Source organism: Sinocyclocheilus grahami, unplaced genomic scaffold (assembly GCF_001515645.1).
Source record: "Sinocyclocheilus grahami isolate Dianchi unplaced genomic scaffold, SAMN03320097.WGS_v1.1 scaffold627.1, whole genome shotgun sequence".
Lineage (NCBI taxonomy): Eukaryota > Metazoa > Chordata > Actinopteri > Cypriniformes > Cyprinidae > Sinocyclocheilus > Sinocyclocheilus grahami.
This window is the reverse complement of record NW_015505806.1, coordinates 78,079-99,929: the sequence shown is the minus strand read 5'-3', so window position 1 is coordinate 99,929 and position 21,851 is coordinate 78,079. Positions and strand designations below refer to the sequence as shown.

Sequence of the window (21,851 nt, the reverse complement as noted above, 5' to 3'; positions counted from 1 at the left end):
TATATATATATGGGGATTTCTTATTCAGAATTACTGGACTTTTTGAGAGAGAAGCGAAATTCCCTAAGTGTGCCGCATCGGTGTCGCAAGCCGGGGACAGTGGCTGCTCAATCTCATTATGACAGCCGCCTGAACTGAAAGCATTAGGCATTTGGATATGATATTCCACCCATCCGCGTCTATTTATCCACTCTATTACGGTGCAAGAGATCTACTGCATTCAGTTATCCCTCACTCTCTCCACACGCCGCCAATCTCCCGGCCCATATGTCTTAGTTTGCTCTGTTCACTGATCTGTCCATCAGTCCATTTATCTCCCTCAATCTCTCCTTCCATTAATCTGGCCGGCCGGTCGCTGTCCTGCACTCCTCCTCTGCTCCCATCTGTCTGTCAGGACTGTGTAAAGGCCAGAGAAGACAGAGAGATATAGGTTGACTTATGCTTCTGTCATCTCTCACATTTCTCTCTTTAGTGTGCACTCATCTGATTTTCTGCCGTAGTATGAATGGGGATCTCTGGTCAGATTTACAATAGGCTCTTATGCGAAATGAAAATGTCCAGGCAAATAGCAGCAAAGCAACTGTCACAACTGTCAATGTGTTTACTGAGACTAATCTCCACAGAGATTAGATCGACAATTGCAGACGTATAGCTATGAGAGATAGTGTTTGTATACTGAATTAATAGGATTATTAAATTGTCAAGATATAAATGTATTGTTATGCAAATATAAAATGGATGTGATTTATGGGAAATCAGAACCAGTTCTTATATAGAACTGACTGAATATATAATTTTGTTTTTGGAAATGAAGTCTGAAATCAAAAGATTTTCTGATTCCGGAACGAATCTCTTATGAGTCGGTTCTTACTAGTGATTCAAAAACATACGGCGCAATCAGTGCTGTCTAAATTCCAAACAAATGACTCTTATGAATATTTTATTTTTAGGGAATCAAAAACATACAGTGTAACCAAGGTAGTGTGAATTTCTTAGGTTTGGAAATGAGAACCAGTTCTTATTCAGAACTGACTGAATAAATACATTAAAAAAAAAAAAAAAGTTTTTTTATGAAGTCTGAAAACAAATGATTTTCTGATTCCAGAACAAATCTCTAACGAGTCGGTTCTTTGTAGTGAATCAAAAACATACTACTATGGTTTGAATCCCAAACAAATACAGTAACATAAAGCTCAACCAGTGTAGCCTGATTCCTCAACGAATTACTTTCATGAGCTACTTATTCCTAGTGAATCAAAAACATTCAGTGTAATCAATGTAGTCTAAATCCTAAACAAATTACTCTTATGAATCTTTAATTTTTAGGGAATCTAAGGTTGGGTCTTAGGTTGGGAAATGAGAACCAGCTCTTATTCAGAACCGACTGAATAAATTATTATTATTATTATTTTAATATCCTGAAATCAAATTAATCAACAACATACTACACAATTAGTGTAGTTTGATTCCTGAATGAATGACTCATGTAAATTGGTTATTTTTAGTGAATCAAAACATACAGTGTCACCACGGTAATCTGAATCTCAAAGAAATGGCATACAGCTTGACCAGTGTAGTCTGATTTCCGAACAAATTACTTTTATGACTATTAGTTTGATTCACAAACAAATTACTCTTATGAACTATTTCTTCCTAATCAGAAATGTACAGCACAAACAGTGTAGTCAAACAAATGATTCTTAAGAGTTGTTTCTTTTTAGGGAATCAAAAACATACAATCTGACAATGTAGTCTGAATTACAAATAAATTACTCGTATGGGCCATTTCTTTTTAGTGAATCAAAAACATGCAGTGTGACCAGTGTAATCCAAATCTGAATCCTTTATACAGTAAGTGGCACTGTCTGATATGTCAGAGCATGTGTGCTAACAACTAGATAGTAAATCCTCATTGTGAGCCCAGATCGGCTTCTAAAGGGATCTTGAACCCCTTCTAATACTCACATTGTAGGAGTTTAGTATCAATGAGCAGTTCCACAGTCAGTAAGAGCACCACCAAGATGACACAGGCCACCAGGAAACAGTTGAAGCCAGCACTCAGCAAACACACCTGCCACAGCGCTGCTCTCCTCCCGCAGCATGGCTTCAGCCAATTAGACCTGCAGATAAAACAGAGCGACAGAAATAGAAAGATAGAGAAAAGGCACAGAAACATTTCTGAACTACTAAACCACAAATGCAAGAAAACTGGAGTGTACATTCACACATATGGCCAACAACACAGAAGTCAGTCTTTATAGAAATAGAAGTTTACTTCACTTCTATTTCTACTTGTATACAAGTTTATTTATACATACAAGTATACTTTTTCTTTTACATACAAGTTTACTTGTAAAAGTACAAATAAACTTATGTGAAAAGACAAACTTGCATATAAAGGTAAACATATGTACATACAAGTTTGCTTCGATTTGTACATACAAATTTGTCAAGTTACTTTTACATACAAGTTTACTTCGATTTCTACTTGTAAGTTCAAGTTTATTTGTAAACTTTTATGTACAAATTGAAGCAAACTTGTATATAAAAGTAAACTTTAATACATACAAGTTTGGTCATAACAGTTTACTTGTCAAGTTAACTTTTACATACAAGTTTACTTCTATTTCTACTTGTAAATACAAGTTTAGTTATACATACAAATGTACATTTGGTTTTACACAAGTTTACTTTTACTTGCAAAAGTTAAAAAAATATATTTTTTAATAAAATAATTTAAATAAAACAATTTACTTACAAGTTTACTTCAATTTTTACCTGTAAGTACAAGTTTACTTACACATACAAGTGTATTTTTAGTTTTGAATACAGGTTTGATTCTATTTGTTCATAAAAGTTTACTTCATATTTATACACGTTTATTTTTTACATAAGTTTACTTCTATTTCTATAAGTTTACTTATACTTTCTCAGTCAAGTTAACTTCTACATACAAGTTTAGGCTATATCTACAGTACATACAATATAGCACCTACTGTTCTTAAATTACGCTAATAATACAATACTACAATAACCCTAAACTCATGAAATAAAAGATTTAATTAGTATTATCATGAGACGTGTAGATTTTTACACATCTGTCAGTTTGTTCTTTACATATAGCTACTGTATGACTTCAGAAGATTTGGAATACATCACTATACTGTAAGTCATATGGACTACATTAATGGCATCTTCATGGCCTTCATTTTTGGAGCTCATCAGCCCCAGCCCTCACTTTCATTTTATGTAAAGGAGCTGCCAAAAATGTACTTGATTAGTTGCAATTGCTTACAGACTTCAGTTTAATTGTGTTTTTCAAATTTTGTCAGGCAGTAAACCTTTCAGTGGACACTCTTGTGAGTGTGACTCACTTTGATTAATCACATTTTCTCACTATCTCTGTCTCTCTCTCTTTTCCTCGCTCCTCTAAAAGCAGACTAATTGAATTGCCCTGTTGAGGGGTCTTATTCCCTCCTGCTTTTTCTTTGCTCCTTTTACTCTCCCTTCCTGACTCTCATATCATCTACTGCTATTCTACTGCCACAGGCCAATCTCAGATCTGGGGAATGACCTCAGAGGTGGGCTCATCAATTCACATCAAAAACAACATCAATGTGCTCTATCCATTCTATAAGAAACTAGGAATGTTTGGAATAGCATAATACGATACTACTCCAACCAGGCATGCAGTATACAGTATGGATACTGTGCACAGTATGCAGGTTATATGTAAAGACAATTACTAAATTTTTCTGAAGATCAGTATACAACAAGAGTTCATCAAGGTGGTCTATAATACCTGGAGAATGCTATCCGTTAACATGAATACTATCTCATTCACCTCAAAGGCATTAGCTCTATTGTGTTGTAATGAAATACGTGTGATTTATATGTAGCTTGCAAAAAAAATGACCATCAAAGGACGCATATTTGGAACCAACAGCATCTACCTGCAGGAAGAGCATTTTTTGTCGCATACTGCATACTATTTTTTTTACAAAATAGTAGGCAGTATACAGTAGAAGTATGTAAGTACCATTCCAAACATCACCCAGGTTATCACTGTTACAGAGCCAAAACCAGAATCCAGGAATCCATTAAAGTTCCAAACCCTTTTCGACAATTTTGGCACCAAGTACACTCTCTTTTATCTCTTTTTTTTCTTGCTGAAATGTTGGAACTCAAGCATTTGCGCACTATTTTCCAGAATGAGCTCCAAGCCCGTGCTGTGCATCCCGAGCTCCTTCTCATGGGAGCGGATTCTGATCTTGGCAGCATGGGAAAGACCGATCAGTGTGGCCAGACTGACCTCATCCTGTGGCTCTCTGAGTTGCATCCATAGACTCACACAAACACGCGTACAAACATACATACACACACACCATCTGGAGAGTACAGACTCCACTTATCAGACGCAGCCAAAAAGATGATTGCTTAACAGCATGGCCGCGCATTCATTTGATCAGATGGACTATATTCGCATACTTTGGGCTTCGCCCTTGTGCGATTCGAGCAGGAAGGGCAGATCAGACATGGAATCTGTGCTTGGCTGAGCAGCACTGGTGTCTAATAATACCACCTTAGCAATCTGTAACTTTACGCCCTCCTAAAAATGCAAACTCCAAGTCCCCTGATGGCTCAATAAGACTGATCTGTAATCAGCACATATTGCATTTCATTATACAGTAATTTGATAACATTTCATGTTGAGATTACATATTGTTGACCCTTAACATGATTTTGCACAAAAATACATCATTTTACACATACTACATGTGAGTATACTGTAAGTACAATAACAATGTTGTTCTTAAAAGATTTGCACATTTTCTCATGTAAAGTTAGTAAAACTCATCATCACTTGTTGCTAATATCTTCAGAAGTTTCTATGCAGTTGCTAAATTGTTCAGAGTGGTTGCTAAGTTATTCTGGGAGGTTATTAGGGTATTGTTAGGATATTCAGAATGGTTGCAACAGCTAGGCAGTTTCTAAGGTTTTCTAGTGGATGTGACTTATAAATGAGGGACCTCACAAGAAAATGACTGGTTGCTAAGGCATTGCTAGGGGGATGCTAGCTTGTTTTGGGTTGTTGCTAGAGTGTTCAAGTAGGGATAGGCGATTTTTACGGTGTTCTGAGTGGTCACTAAGGAGTTGGTGTGTGTTTGAGTGTGGCTGTGGTATTGTGAGTGGTTGCTAGATGCCTGCTAGGTTGTTTACATTTATATTTAGTCATTTGACAGGTGTTTTTATCCTAAGCAACTTATAAGCAAGGAATGTTACAAGTAACTGGCTGGTTGCTTGGGCACTGACAGGATGCTCTGGATGGTTGCCAAGGTGATGCTTGGTGGTTGCTAGGAAGTTCTGAATAGTTTGCAAGGCATTGCTAGGTTGCTGCTAGGGTGTTCTGGGTGGCATTGCTAGATGGCTGCTGGGGTGTTCTGGATTGTTTGCCAAGGCATTGATAGGTGGCTGCTAGAGTGTTCTGGATGGTTGCCAAGGCATTACTAGATGGTGCTAGGGTGTTTTCTGTTTGCTAGGTTGTATACATTTATATTTAGCCATTTAGACATTTTTATGATACAACACGAGCAATTGGTTGGTTGCTAGGGCACTGCTGCAATGTCCTGGATGGTTGCCAAGGCATTGCTAGGTGGCTGCTAGGGTGTTATAGGTCAGTGGTTCTCAACTATTTGTCCTTTAAGCCCCCCTCTTTACATATAAGAAAACCTGAGCCCTCTAGTACTGTAGCTTGGTGGAGACTGAGACACCGTCGCTGAGCTTTTCATATTTGCCACACCTCTCACAGTTGTTGTGAGAACGCTCGCATCTGTTGCATTTTTAAAAATGTGATTGTTTATGTGATTGGCATGCTGAGAGACCATGTATCAAATCAAAGACATAATTTTCAGCTGGTTCTGATCAGTGGCCGATAGAAGCGCTCCTAGAAATTACATATGGAAAGGTTGTTTGCATCCATATTTGACACTGCCCCCGTAAGCGAGGCGCGGACCCCAGGATGGGAACCGCTGTTCTAGGTTGCTAGGTAGATGTTTACTAATCAAAAGAGTGCACCCCTAGTTCTTTATCATATTCTGGCATCTAGATATGGCCTGGGTCCCTCCTTCAGTGTAAGTGTATGTCTTTCTGGAGCTTAGATGGATGTCTCTCCAAAATCTAATTCAACAATCCAAACAAGCCTAATGACAGAAGGAGAGTGATTATTTGGGATTTACGTGTACTAAATAATGAGGAATAGAAGAATGTACATATGAAGATCTTTCTGCTTCCAGAATTGAGCAGTGAAACACAGCACACTGACTGATTTATCGAGGGGTCCAGGGAGGTTAACACTAACACCAACACTCATAAGGTCAACACTCGAAGAAAATGCACTGTAGCAGATCTGTCTGAGTCTGCCTGCAATAGCTTTTATCGTTCCACATATTTAGGAGGTGACCCTTTAAAATGGGGGTGTGTTTGAAATACAGGGGGTGCATAATAGGTGTATCCGAAATCGCATACTGAGTAGATAGTAACCTCATGACTGTTAAAAAAGTATGTTCTGTATAGTATGAATGTGTGCAGTAAAAATGTAATCCAGAAGTACTACATCCGTCATATTGTCTCTGTCATGTGACTTACATCAGTAGCATAATTTCCCAACTCCTCTCCTGTACCCTAATGGAAGTGCTCAACAGATGCTCACTTCAGAATCTCAGCGGGTCATCCAGGTACTTTTCATCTACTCTTTTACGAATACTGTGAATCTATATATATATATATATATATATATATATATATATATATGGACACACTTTTTTCATGTACACTTTTTTCACCTATTATATTGTAGGGAAGTAGGCATATTTAGATGCAGGAACTGTATCCCAAAATGCTCAAATTGACCTTCTATTTCCAAAAGTGGTCAGTCTCCTTACTGTATACTTTCCATCTGAACACCTGAACATCAGTATCGTTGTGCAGTGAAATAAAGTATATTGCAGTTCTGGATATAACTGCATTAATGTACTAGCAGCAGTCTGGAAGGGCAGTATAAACAAAGCGTGAGACCGTTGGGACCAGGAGCCATGGTGAAACATGACGATGGCTGGAGGTTGTTATTTTATGCTGAGTGAGCAGCAGCTATTCAAACTCGAACCCAAACCCGTGACCTGTATTAGAATAATGGATGAATGAGTCTGAGGTGGGAAAGATCAACCCAAACTTCAGCACAAAAAGCCGCTGTGTAAGAAGGACACTGGCTGTCTCCAGTTCCAAAGCGGAGCTATAGAGGGTGATTGGATCTCTTTCACCTTTCCTGCACCAAATCTTGCTGAGGGCACAGTGTAGCCTGACCTGGGTCATTTGAGAACAGGACATGCCCTTGTTGGCTCAGACCAGTCTGTCATACTAGATGTAAGGGCTAAACATTAGGGCATGAGTAGGCAGGTCAATGACATAATATAAAGAAAAGACTGAAATTTTGGCAACTGAAAATATAACAGCAAAAAAATTATTTCCAGTTTCAGCTGAAATAATTTTGGAGGGCCAAAAACATTGACTGAAACAGTGATGTTTAATTAGCATTTCCCTGATTCATGCACACAGGTAACAGGTACACAACAACCAGCAAACATGTCAGCAGAGTGAATGCACTTCATCATGACCAAAAATGATGCTAAACCAAAACGTACAGTTTGAGTCCCGACATGTAATCCTTACTCGGTCCCGGTTTGGGCTGAAATATCAAGAGGTAGCTCAATGCGGAATAACTTTACAATGACTGGTTTAATTTATGCGAACATGACACCCCGAACACGATTTAACCATTTTAATTTCTAAATTAAATTTCACAAAAAAAATTAAAGATTTAAAAATCAAGTTTAAAACAAATCCGTGTATCATTTGATCATTAGTTTTTTTATTTAATATTGAAAGTAGAAAAATTAGAAAATGGCTCCTTTTTAATTTTTTCGTTTTTTTTCCGAAAAACGAAAAACGAGAATTCAGCTTAAATTTTCGTTTTTTGTTCTTGGGTGGAAAAATGAATAAACAGCTTGAATATTCGATTTCTACACGTGGGCGGGAATTAAATGCCCCTTTCTGCTGATTGGTCAGCCGAAGATCAAACCATGCCTTCGTCAGTTCTTCCGCAGTATCATGCAGCAGAATAATAGTCCTCCACTGCTGCAGTTGTACGGATTAATAACCCATTTGTTTCATAATTTTCTCATCAAACAGACTAATGAATAGCTCGACACAACTCATACCGGGGCAGAGTCTAGACAGGTCTTTCTTCTGTGTAGACCAGCAGTTCTTAAAGTGATAGGGGGTCCGAGAAATAATTTGCTATAGCCTAAAGTATTTCCAGACTGTAAAGTCGTTTTTTTTTATCATGATACATAGGCCTACTGTTATTTATTCCAAAGTGATTTATACGATGCATTTAATGTAAAATAATCTAAATTAGATTACAAAGTTGTTCGAAATTGACTTTTTGTATTCATTTTTGTTTTGAAAAACCATTTTCAAAAACGTTTTCATTTAAAGACTACAAATTTCATGTGGTGAATTCAAGTAATATCATATTTTCCTTAAACTTTATATTCATATGTATATATGTAATATTGAACATTTTCAAAAAATGAAATATAGTTTTTAAAGGTAAAAATAGGTAATTTTTTAAAATAAACATCATGAATTAATTCATAAATATTATGTTTTTGGGGAGTTGCACCACATGGCATGACGTTTAATGAATAAAAATGTCACGTAACCATCACATTTTACAACCTTAACTAACCTAGTCTTGTCAAAACAAGACAAATGATCTGATATTTTAAGAGACTTACTGACCTTGGACTGCAAGGGTCCTCTCTATGATATAATTTCCTGTTTTATTTTTATCTGCGTCTGTGATTTGCCAGGAAAAAAATTATTTTCTCAAATGTTAATAAAGAGTGACGCTGTTTTGCTAAAATCTGACAACTTGACATTTGTGCCAAAACACTTTAGTTTGCTGACACTCGTCTTTGACTATCATATCTACATGCCTGAGTGGAGCTTTAAAGAACACAAATAACTTTCAAATGTTCAGTATCACACAATAATGTAGACACATACATTACCATACGTAAAATGTTAATTTCACTTTCTCTAACCCTATGTGCATACACCGTACAGTGGAAGGAGCAGGAAGGAAATGCGTGTGCTGGAGTGGACAGGTTTATAGAGACATCAGTATCAGCACTACGTGAGACGCAGGAGAGACAGATTGAACCGCAGCAAACAACAGCTGACCGGAGAGGGCTGAATTACACCATGAAACTGATCGATCGTGAACTGGAGAAATGTGCTGTCATACATGCCTCTCGGTCAAAAACTGATTCTCTTGCACCTGCTCTTGCTCCAGGAGAAAAATGAACAGGGAACTCAGAGGCTTTATTCTAAACTCTAGAGAGGTACCTTGCTGTCTTAACCAAAGGTTAGGCAACCAGGCAACAGGCCACACAATCAGGCTTCGCATGTCACATGCAAGGGAGTGTCAAGGTTGATTCCAAGAGTTGGTCATTAGCACATCTAAAACGTACAGAAACAAATGCAAAATATTGCAAAATGAATTAGTGCAGTTTTATTAGATGGTACTACTTTTATCAATCCTTTTCAGTATTAAATAAAAAATAAGCAGGGACCTACAACATATATGCTTCATACATGTTATTAACCAAAAAAAGAAAAAGAAATTACATTTGTCTGTCAATATTTATTTTTTAAGATTCACTTGTCAATATTGAACATTTAGAGACACTAATAATTTAATAACACTGTTAAATGTAATCTTTAGTAAATCTCTAAATAAATATCCTTTTTTTATTGAATATCCATCTTAAAAAGAATATTTTCTAAATAAAATATAAAATTGTAAAACTATATTTAAAAAAATATTTTAATATATTTATCGGTTGCTTTTACATTTATATTTATAATACAATTTATTATTTTACAAAATTATAATATTTTAAGAATATTCAAATATTCTTAAAAATGTTTAATATATTTATTGGTCATCAGTTATACAACTAAAATACTATAGTACAGAATTATAATAATTTAACAATACTTGAATATATTCATCAGTTAACAGCTATAAAATTAAAATAATTATAGTCTTGCTGATTTCAGTGCCTTCCAATATATATATATATATACATAATCATTATTTCCCTCAATTTCTTCCACTATTTCATGTGAATATTATCACTGAAATTGTTGCAATGCATTCTGGGATTGCCTTTGTGAAGGGTACATGTCATGCAGCCTTAGAATTTAGCCAAACTATGTATAAAAAGGCAGCGTAATTTGGTTGATGTAATATACTGTGTTATTGTATAACAATGATTTAAATGGAATAAAAGGCAACATGCATTATTGTTAATTTTAAGAGGATTTTTTTTTAATCTTCCAGATTTGAAATCAGTACCGAGTAAACGTCACATGTATGTTATGAAAATATGTTTTATATTTGCTTTAAATTTAAAAACTAGCTTTCTATTTTTTCTATTCTATCTACTTGTTTTTCTTTGTGTGTGTGTGTGTGTATGTGTATGTGTGTGTGTGTGTGTGTGTGTGTGTGTGTATAATATGTATATGTATATATACACCTTGCTACGTGTACTGCGTTAGGCTAACCGAGACTTGTCATTTGCACTTACATATTGTTGCTCTTTTGTTAGTTTTGACTGCTTTTATTGCTAAATGACTAAATAAAAAAAAATAAAAAAAATTGAATATATACATCAGCAGTACCTCTTCTGCATAAAAACAACAACAACAACAACAACAACAACAAAAACGCTCTGCAAAAATAAATCAGATTTAGCTTGAATCAGGACAGGATCCACATATACAGTAAACTCATACAGTATTACCCATGACTTATAAAGCACTGACTTAAAACACAAGGCAGCAGGTGGAGCGGCTAAGCATATGTTCATGTGGACATGTACACCATTGCTTCACTGGAAGCTGAACTCGGGCAGCGAGTCTCTGGCACCAAGAGGTTGAGGAGGCATCAAGTTGGTCTCTGAGGAAATCACTTTTAGAAAAAGCAATCAAAGAGCACAAAGCTGTACCACAAGCGCCTTCAAGCCTCCACATTAATCAACCTCACTTGTGGTAGCATTAACGGCATCACGCTACCGGCCTCAGTAAACTTCAGCCAGGGTCTTGGCTTTTAGAGAACAACTAAAGGGCAAACAAAAACAAAGAACGAAGCCGCAAATCTTCACCAGAGCCAATCACTGTTTTGACAGATATCTCAATTGCATGTCACTCTCAAAACCCCCATCACATTAGTAATCCAACCCATAGTAGCGGGAAAGCCATTACTGTTGATTCTAGAAATCATTATTGGCATGAGCTGGTGAAAAATAGATCTGTCTGAGTCTGCCTGCAATAGCTTGATCAAAGCCATTATGTTCCTTGATAGGCACCATTTTTAAAAAGAAAACTTACAGCCTTCGCAATAAATATATAAAATAACATAATAATCACACAGCATACATAAGATATTTCAAAGAGCAATAATAACAATCTATCAAGTGCAGCCAAGGCTTTTTAACCTGCTCTTTGGGTTCTGATAATGGTATGGTTATATGTTTTCATCATACAGCACAGCTGCTGCAGGAACTGGAAGATTCTTCGGCATGGAAGCCTGCTTCTGCATCAGATGTTAAAAATAAAATAAAATGCTAACTGTGACTTTATTTTTTCTGAATTGTGACCATTTTTCATAATTGCAACTATATCTTAGAATTGGGACATATTTCTCACGACTTTGTTCTCACAATTGAGACTTTTCTTGTAATTCTGCTGTTATATCTCAGAATATGACTTTATCTCTCATGGCTACATCTTACAAATTCGACTTAATTTCGTGTAACTGTAGATTTATACCATATTTCTTATGGTTGTAGCTTTATATCTCAGAAAATGACTATATTTCATGATTCTGACTAAATCTCACAAATGTGACTTAATTTCTTGTAGTTGTGGCTTTTTATCTCAGTATGTGTTAATAAACCTCACAATTGCGACTTTTAATTGTTGCTTTTTATCTCAGTGTGTGTTAATAAATCTCACAATTGTGACTTTTAATTGTGGCTTTTTAATATAAGAATGTGACTTTGAATCGTACAATTATGACTTTAAATCTAGCAATCGTGACTTAATTTCTTAGTTGTAACTGTGACTTTATATCTCCGAATGTCACTTTAAATCTCAATTGTGACTTAATTTCTTACAGTTGTAACTTTACATCTCAGAATGTGATTATATGTAAGAATTCTGACTTTAAATCTAATCGACAATCGACATAATTTCTTGTAATTGTGGCCCTATTTTTGAATGCAACTTAACTCACAATCACGACTATATCTCATATTGCAACTTTATTTCTTAGGAATGCACCATTATATCTCACAATTGAGATGAAAAGTTAGTAAACCATGAGCTGGAAGGTAATAGCTGTTGATAATTCACCAACAACCTCTTTTTTTTCTGTCATATGCCACAAAGTATTACTTACTGATAATTTGAAAATTTAATGCAGGCCTCTCTCATCTTTTTAAGTGGGAGAACTTGCACAATTGGTGGCTGACTAAATACTTTTTTGCCCCACTGTATATAGTAATATATAATTAGATTTTTACATTAAAAGTAAGTGAGTGAACGAAAAATACGCCACCATTACATTGTGATTGCTTAATGTGTTCTGATATAAGGTATAAATTATGCATATGTTTAATTCATACCCATAATACAATTGTCATGGGACAAGTTAGACATTGAAAGTTTTATATTTATGGTTAGGGGTGTTCTAATTCCTGTCCCAAATAATGAGCAATAGCAAATAAATCCTGAACTCCTAGTACACCTCAAAACTCCAAGGTCCGTCAGTCTTCAAGGTTGGCAAACTACCTCAAATAATGATAAAATGCCCAATATAGAAGCCTCAAATGAATAATAAAGCATAATAATGAGCCGTCTTTTGAGAATTGTCTGCTTTTATTTGTAGGTTCTGGGTCAAAACTAAACAGGACAGACTAATTTCCAGTGACCACTGCTAATGTCAAAAGTTGCATGCTGATCTAAGACACAAATCTCTTACATTTGCTGCTTTTAAATGTAATAATAAAGGAAGCGGCTGGTCTCAGATCAGAGGTAAAGTGCATGCTCCACTGACAATGTCAGGCAAAGAGCAAGCAAGCAAAAGCTAAAAACAATAGTTATAGCCAGCAGACAAACCTCAGCACTTCAGGAAAGGAATAGAGAAGATAAAATACATAAACAACAACAACAAAGCTAAGCATAAAATATCTGCTGAATCTCTGAGAGATTCTATATTTGAAAAGCACACCATTAATCTCACAAAAGTTATGAGGATCTCACAATTTAGTGCTAAATTTTAGTTTATAAAATAAATGAAAGAGCACAAATTTCTCTCAATATTATTTCAGAGTTTACGGTACAAATAATCTTTTTATTTACATTGCATTTTACCGATAAAATATATATAATGCATTCATTTAAAAATAAATAGTCAAGGGGCAAAATCTAAAAGAATAAACATTAATTTATAAAAAGATTTTTGATCAATTGACTGGATTTCGTTTGTGGATCAACAAAAAGTAAACAAAAAAGAATGCAACAAATTTTATATTTACATCATATTTGCTAGCTGACCTCAGAAAATAAAATTAAGACTACTTATGCGTTTTTTGCACTATTGTAGCAAAAACAAACCCCACAGTACTAGTATTCATTTTTTTAATATATAAAATATTTAGCATTTAATAGCATATTATTTCCCATTCATTGCAATAAAAAACAAAGATCAAGTGCATTAAAATACGAAATCATAATTAGATACCAAATGTAATTTTTATTATCCATTTTTTCCTCAGTGAAGTTCCTTTTGCTATGAAAAAGATAGAAGAAAGCATGAATATTTTGGGCAGTCCACGCGCACACCAGCCCTCTGTTCCGGTCAGGAAGCCCTAGTGCCAGCGCATGCTAATAATAACCCACACATTGGATGTCTTGCCCCTGCACTGTGACTGCCAGCTCTGCAAATGCCCCCTGAAGTTTGCAACTACAACCATCCGCCCACGTGCAGCCCACCAGTGAGTGTGCTAGACTACATGATCGCTTTCATATCAGCTGTGGTGTTTCTTGTGTTCAAAGAGTTTGTCATGATTAAAGGAATCATGTAGATCATGACAAGGTGTGAAATGTTCTAGAGTCAGTTTTTTTTAAAGGAGACATATTATGCCCTTTTTTATAATATGTAATATAAGTCTCTGGTGTCCCCAGAATGTGTCTGTGAAATTTCAGCTCAAAATACTCCACAGATCATTTATTATATCATTTTGAAAATGCCTATTTTGAGTGGAAGCAGAAACACGCTGTTTTTCGGGCCTGTCTCTTTAAATGCAAACGAGCTGCTGCTCTCCACCCCCTTTTTCAGAATAGAGCTGCACCATTACAGCTCGTACCTGCTAAAAAACATCTGTTTTGGTTCTGATTATCATGATTATCATATGTAAACCATATTAGTTTAAACTTCTGATATACTGTTTTCTGAGCACACGGACAGAAAGCGGCTGAGTACTAAACTAAGTTCTCAATCACACACAAGTTTACGGTAAAAACACATGAGTTACAAAAACAGTCGGTTATGTCTGTGAAGGTAAACAGCTGGGAAATAAATTGCATGTTTATTTTAGATCTGTGTGGCAGCAGCAATATACATTAAATAAATCAATAAATCCACTGCTCTCTTGTCTCCTCTAAGGCTGGGACTCTAAATAGTGTTCTGTGCTCGTCTGTACAGCTAATGACAGAACAGTTAGAATGTTTTGCTCAAACCTTCGCCATGGCATTAGAGCTGGTGCACCATTGTCGCTTGCGAGAAAACAATAACGGCGCCGTGGGTGTAAACTTACAGATTAAGGGGCGGTAATATTATAATGAGATCCCTTTGCCACGTTACCAAGGGAGCGAAATCAGACGCGCTCGTTTTCTCAGACGCTTGCAGAAAAAGGCTTTCCAAAACAAAGTTACTGGGTTAATCTCTTTCACTTTTCCTTGGTTGGTAGATGCACCGGGGACCTGATTATAGCACTTAAAACCTGGAAAAGTCAGATTTTCATGATATGTCACCTTTAAAAGAAATGAATACTTTTATTCAGCAGGAATGCATTAAATTGATCAAAAGTGTCAGTAAAAACATTTAATTTTGCAAAATATTTCTATTTCAAATGTAGTTCTTTTGAACTTTCTCTTCGTCAAATGAAAAAAACAAAACACAACTGTTTTCAACATTGCTAACAAATGTTTCTTGAGCATCAAATCAGCATATTAGAATGATTTCTAAAGAATCATGTGACACTGAAGACTGGAGTAATGATGCTGAAAATTCAGCTTTGATCACAGGAATAAAATACATTTTAAAATATATTCAAATAGAAAACTATATTAGTAATATTTTACAATATTACTGTTTTTACTGTATTTTTGATCAAATAAATTTAGCCTTGGTGAGCATAGGCGAATAAATTTAAACTTGCGGCCAAGTTTGTAATTTTATATTTACATTTTATACCTATTTCAATATACCAAATAGAGTCTAAACGCTGGTGACTTAACTCTGAAGAGATGCATACGTATATCTGCATTAAATGTCTTGAATGCAGAAATGAAATTTATCCAAATACAAACCTTCAAATACAATAATAATACTATTAAAATATTCAATCTCAAGGACCATGCATAGACTAAAAATAATAACAAGATTTAATAAAATAATATTAATAAAATTTTTATTATAAAATAATAAAAAGCAGTAATGTTAGCCATGCATTATTTAAATACTGATTTTGTGTGGCATTCACCAAAGTTTCGGGATAATAAATGAGCAGTCATTGTGGCATGTTTCTATTATTAGCTTAGTTCAAATAAGGCTTAAACTGACATCAAACCATGCAAATATATCCTTTGTATCATTGTGTACGTGCTTCAGATGTGAGTCACACCAGAAACACGACCGGTAACGTGACTGTGCTCTCGCTTTCTCTACTGACAATTACGGAAGACGGAAACAAAGCTGATGATATGCTGGCGGGGTGAAACTGTCACAAACGGAGTGTCCTGGAATAACCGTAACCTGGAAATCAAGGATACCAATCTAACAGAGCTCAGTCCTTAGACTTGATTGAGCTTTCAATGGAAATCTGTGCAGCTGTGATTAGTTCCTGTCAGAAAATGTTTTGTAAATAATATAATTCATCAAATCTGATGAGAAGTATCTTTGACAGAAAGCATGTCCTAACAGAAAATATACCTGACAGAAATCCCAAAAAAGCACAAAACCTTTTTGTATGACATTTTCACAACACTGTATTTTGGCTGCTGTTAGGTTAAGTCACAGTCCCTTGTTTTAAGAAACTAACTACAATAAAACAATTGTAGGTTACATATTTCAATTGCAAAAAATTTTCACAACACTGTATTTTGGCTGCTGTTAGGTTAAGTCACAGTCCCTTGTTTTAAGAAACTAACTACAATAAAACAAATGTAGGTTACATATTTCAATTGCAAAAACGTAAAGGTGACATATCATCTACCAACCAAGGAAACATGAAAAAGATTAACCCAGTAACTTTGTTTTGGTAAGCCTTTTTCTGCAAGCGTCTGAGAAAACGAGCGCGCCTGATTTTGCTCCTTTGGTGACATGGCAAAGGGATATTATTATAATATTACCGCCCCTTAATCTGTAAGTTTCCACCCACGGCGCTGTCATTTTGATGACAACAGTGTAACACCATGACGAAAGTCTGAGCAAAACATTCTAACTGTTCTGTCATTGGCTGCACAGATGAGCACAGAACACTATTTAGAGTCCCAGCCTCAGAGGAGACAAGACAGCAGTGGATTTATTGATTTATTTAATGTATATTGCTGCTGCCACACAGATCTAAAATAAACATGCGATTTATTTCCCAGCTGTTTACCTTCACAGACATAACCGACTGTTTTTGTAACTCGTGTGTTTTTACCGTAAACTTGTGTGTGATTGAGAACTTAGTTTAGTACTCACATGCTGTGACAGCCACTTTCTGTCCATGTGCTTCGGATGTGCGTGCTCAGAAAACAGTATATCAGAAGTTTAAAATAATATGGTTTAAAACACATGATTTCAACGCGATAAACATGATAATCAGAACCAAAACAGATGTTTTTAAGCAGGTACGAGCTGTAATGGCGCAGCTCTTTTCTGAAAAAGGGGGCGGGAAGCAGCAGCTCATTTGCATTTAAAGAGACAGGCCCGAAAAACAGCGTGTTTCTGCTTCCACTCAAAATAGGCATTTTCAAAATGATATAATAAATGATCTGTGGAGTATTTTGAGCTGAAACTTCACAGACACATTCTGGGGACACCAGAGACTTATATTACACATTGTAATATGTCTCCTTTAATGTAAATTTTGATAAAATGTGAAACTGCTGTACAATGTGATACAATCACAGCCAATCAAAACATATTTCATTTTGGACTATAAGAAATAAACCGAAAGACAACTGTACTTGTAAGTGATCGCTTAAAAATGTTCTAGATACCACACCTACCTAACATAAAACAAATGACGTTAACAAAACTTTAACATTTTGTTAACATAATGTAAACGTTGGTGTGTAGTTTACACATCTGGATTGTGAAAAAAATTTGTACCAAGTGTAAACTTGATGATGCAAAACTGCTGTGTGATGTGATTCGATCACAGAGAATCAAAACCTGTTTAATTGTGGATTAATGCAATGGGGCAACATATAAACCGAAAGAAAATTGTACTTGTAATAGCTTTTATTGCTTAAAAACCTTCTAAATACCGCACCTAACATAAAACAAATAAATAAAAGTTGGCGTGAAGTTTAGATATTTGAATTACAAAAGCTTATAAAAAAAGCTTCATCTTTTAGAAAACAATGATGTGGCAATCATAGAAAGTCAGAACATACAGTATTGCATTTTGGACTAATGCGACGGGACAACATAAACCAAAAGAAAATTGTACTTGTACGTGATAGCTTTTTATCACTTGAAAAATGATAGCACACCTAACATAGAACAAATGACGTTAACAAAACGTAAAAGAAAAAAGAAAGTAGTTTACATTTTTGGATTGCAAAAAAGTTCAAATCTGAAAAAAATATACTTTGAAAATAAACTTTGAGAAAATGCGAAACTGCTGTGCGTAGTGATTTAATGACAGACAATTAGAACATATTTCATTGTGGATTATTGTGAAGGTACAGCATAAACCAAAAGAAAATTGTACTTGTAAATAATAGTTTTTATTGCTTAAAATTGTTCTAGATACCACATGTAAAATAAAACAACTGATGTAAACAAAACTTGGTGTGTAGTTTACATATTTGGATTGTGAAAAATGTATACCATGTTTAAACCTGAAAATGTGAAACTGCTGTGCAATGTGATTTAATCATAGACAATCAGAGCATATTTAATTTTGGACCAATCTAATGGGCCAAAATAAACCGAAAGAAAGTTGTACTTTGTAATAATAGCTTTTATCGCTTAAAATAGTTCTAGATACCACACTTAAAATAAAACAAATAAAATAACAACTTAGAATGTAGTTTACATATTTGGATTGCAAAAAAATTATACTATGCTTAAACCTGAATATGCAAAACTGCTGTGCAATGTGATTACATAACATACATAACATTTAATTTTGGACCAATGCGATGGAGCGACAAACTGAAAGAAAATTGTACTTGTAAGTAATAGCTTTTATCGCTTAAAAATGTTCTAGATACCAAATTTCAATTTAAAATAATAAATATAAAATAATGCAAATACACTTAAAAAATACAAATGATGTTAGTTGACATTTAGATTGCGAAAAATTATTGCCATGCTTAAACTTGAAAGTGCGCAACTGCTGTGCGATGTGATACACAAACAATCATTGAGACGGGGCGACATAAGCCCGATTCATACGGTAATTGTTTCTCATCGGGATGTAAGCGATTTTCAGCATTTACAGGGGTTAGTCTGGGATTTTATTGCCGTCTGAATCTAGAATGTCTGTGTTTTTCTCCCACCACCCGAGTAAAAATCCCCGGCCGAATTACCTACTGTTTTTTGACTAACACCAAAGTTGTGTGGTATTTTAATTTCCGTCCGAATCTCTGAGTTTACAAGAAATCGATTGAAAATTCACTGTTTAAATCCTTTTTGACTACTGCCTATTATACACAATTATATCCATAAAAATATAATCCAATCAGCTTTATGTTTACCTTATTTAAATAAGAGGTTGCATTAATTTATTTCTGCTAATCTCCACATTTTTTATGACATCTATCATAAATGCAAGACGGAAAACCATTTCAACTATAGCGTGTCTATTTTCCTATTTTTAAACAGGAGATTTAAATAATCAAATAATAAATAGAATAGAATAAATAGAATTATTCAGAGAATATGACTTTTTATTTAGAGCAGACAATCATGTGGCAGGCCACGTGAGCAGCATGTTCCCGTCCTCAAAAGTCGTATTAAAAAAGGCATAGAAAAAACCTCTTCATGTTTTTACAGTGTCACTGAGCTGCGCTGTTATCACAGTAAAGGTTGACGTCTGTCATTGCCAACAAAGGGTATATAACAAAGTATTGAGATTAAATTTTGTTATTGACCCAATACTTATTTTCCACCATAATTTGCAAATAAATTCTTTAAAAATCCTACAATGTGATTTTCTGGATTTTTTTTTCTCATTTTGTCTCTCATAGTTGAGGTATACCTATGATGAAAATTACAGGCCTCTCTCATCTTTTTAAGTGGGAGAACTTGCACAATTGGTGGCTGACTAAATACTTTTTTGCCCCACTGTATGTGTCACACCTGAGTGTGTCACCTGACAACGCGAGTCGTGAGAGACAGAACGCTCTGTGCTGACATCTCAGAAACACACTCACGCAATCACACACTCGAGAGTTTGCACGGACCATCTGTCTCACACTCTCACACACACACACACACACACACATACACACACACACAGCCGTGGCATGTGGACAGTGTGTCGGCTGCCATAATTAAGCTTATGGTGTTTGTCAACTTTCCCTGCATGTAGCAGAGCATTGCACAGTGGCCGTCCATGGTGAGTCACGCTACCCAAACGGGACAGCAGTGTCGACTGCCAAAAACTCAGTCCGCACCATAGAGGTCTGGGTGCTCCACACTCCCAGCATGCAGTGCGGCTGCCAGATGATTTTTAAAGTCACATTTGCACACTACCCACCGAGAAACACAAATACACCCACTGAAAGCTGGCATTTAAAAATATGGTGTGAAGTAGTCGAGAATCCAACCTCCGGCGGTAAACATCCGGCATTTGAAAACAATTGGGACATGCTGTAGGAGAGATTTGAAAAGTAAAGTGACACATTACGACACTGGTCTTTGCACTTATTATGTCTGAAAAAAAATGACTGAACTGACTGGTCACTTCATATGTTGCTCAGGCAGCAAAGCAGTCCAGACTTTGTGCTGATAACCAAAAGTCTGACTCTGTGAGACTAGAGTTACACAAGCAGTAAAATGTTGATCTAAAAATCTAAACAATGATGCAACAGGATGATCTGGATCACAAAGGCATGCTAGTAAAAAAAAAAAAGTCTACAAATGACAGAAATGCATCCATTTATTGAAAAGCGTAACGGTTTTGAAAGCTAAAACTTATTCTGTCAAAACAATTTATGGATTTCTGTCTGTCTCAGGATGGTTTAATAGTACAGTAACACTCAAAGATTATATTTTTGTCTCTCAAGATATAATTTTGGTTTGAGTTTCCATTAGAAATCTATACTTTTGAAAAGCCAAAAATATTTCTCAGTGTTTTTAGGGTTTATTTTTAACCACAACACAATAAGTAAATAAACCTGAACTATACAGTTCTGCATTACGAATCATTTGAGTATGCTAACATTTTATAAACAAACTCCTTTAAAGTGCTACTTTATGTCAGACGCAATAAAGATTGCGATCTCGGTTATTTTAGATACTGCTAGTATTGTTTATAAGACAAGTTGGGACTTATTTTTACCTCACCCCTGCCAAGCATTAAATGAATTCCTAGAATTCCAGTTAAAAGTCAGTATCGTTGATCTAAGTGAGAGTATGCTGCTCTTCCTGATTTTTTGGATATCTGAATATTTTTCTCCCAGCTTAGCGTACGTTTCGGCGGAATCCTTTATCCGATGATAACTGAAAGTGGCACTGTGACAAGAACGCTAACAAAGAGAGACTGTCAAAATGTTACGTTAGAGAGTAGTGCAAAACTTAGAAGTGCTAATTTGGTCTATTGGAAATGTTTAATTTCAGATTAAAAAATGTTATATTATGCCTCTACATTTAATATTATCATGTTTTTCAAATCATTAGTTCTTGTGTGTATACATACTTAGCATAAAATAGTTATTAACTTATTAAAAATAGTTAATAGTGATACGTTAATATTTATCATATTTATAATAGTTAATAAAAAAACTCAATTTGGGGACATTACATAAAAAAATATATATATATATTTAATATTAATTTAATATATTTTTATTACTTTATTCTTTATGGGTGCACTGAAAAAAATTTGGTGAGAAATAACTTTCACTTAGAAAAACAAGAAACTAAACTAAACATATACAGTATATATATATATATATATATATATATATATATATATATATATATATATATA

General features: G+C 35.1%; 1 protein-coding gene across 1 annotated transcript in view; it reads right to left on the bottom strand.

Annotated features, from left to right (window-relative positions):
- Window positions 1-21,851, bottom strand: part of LOC107557978 (transmembrane protein 266-like) — a 63,043-nt gene that overhangs the window by 20,144 nt on the left and 21,048 nt on the right. The window contains exon 4 of the mRNA XM_016241576.1: window positions 1,966-2,120. Coding sequence (XP_016097062.1) covers window positions 1,966-2,120 — 155 coding nt within the window. The remainder of the gene's footprint in view (window positions 1-1,965; window positions 2,121-21,851) is intronic.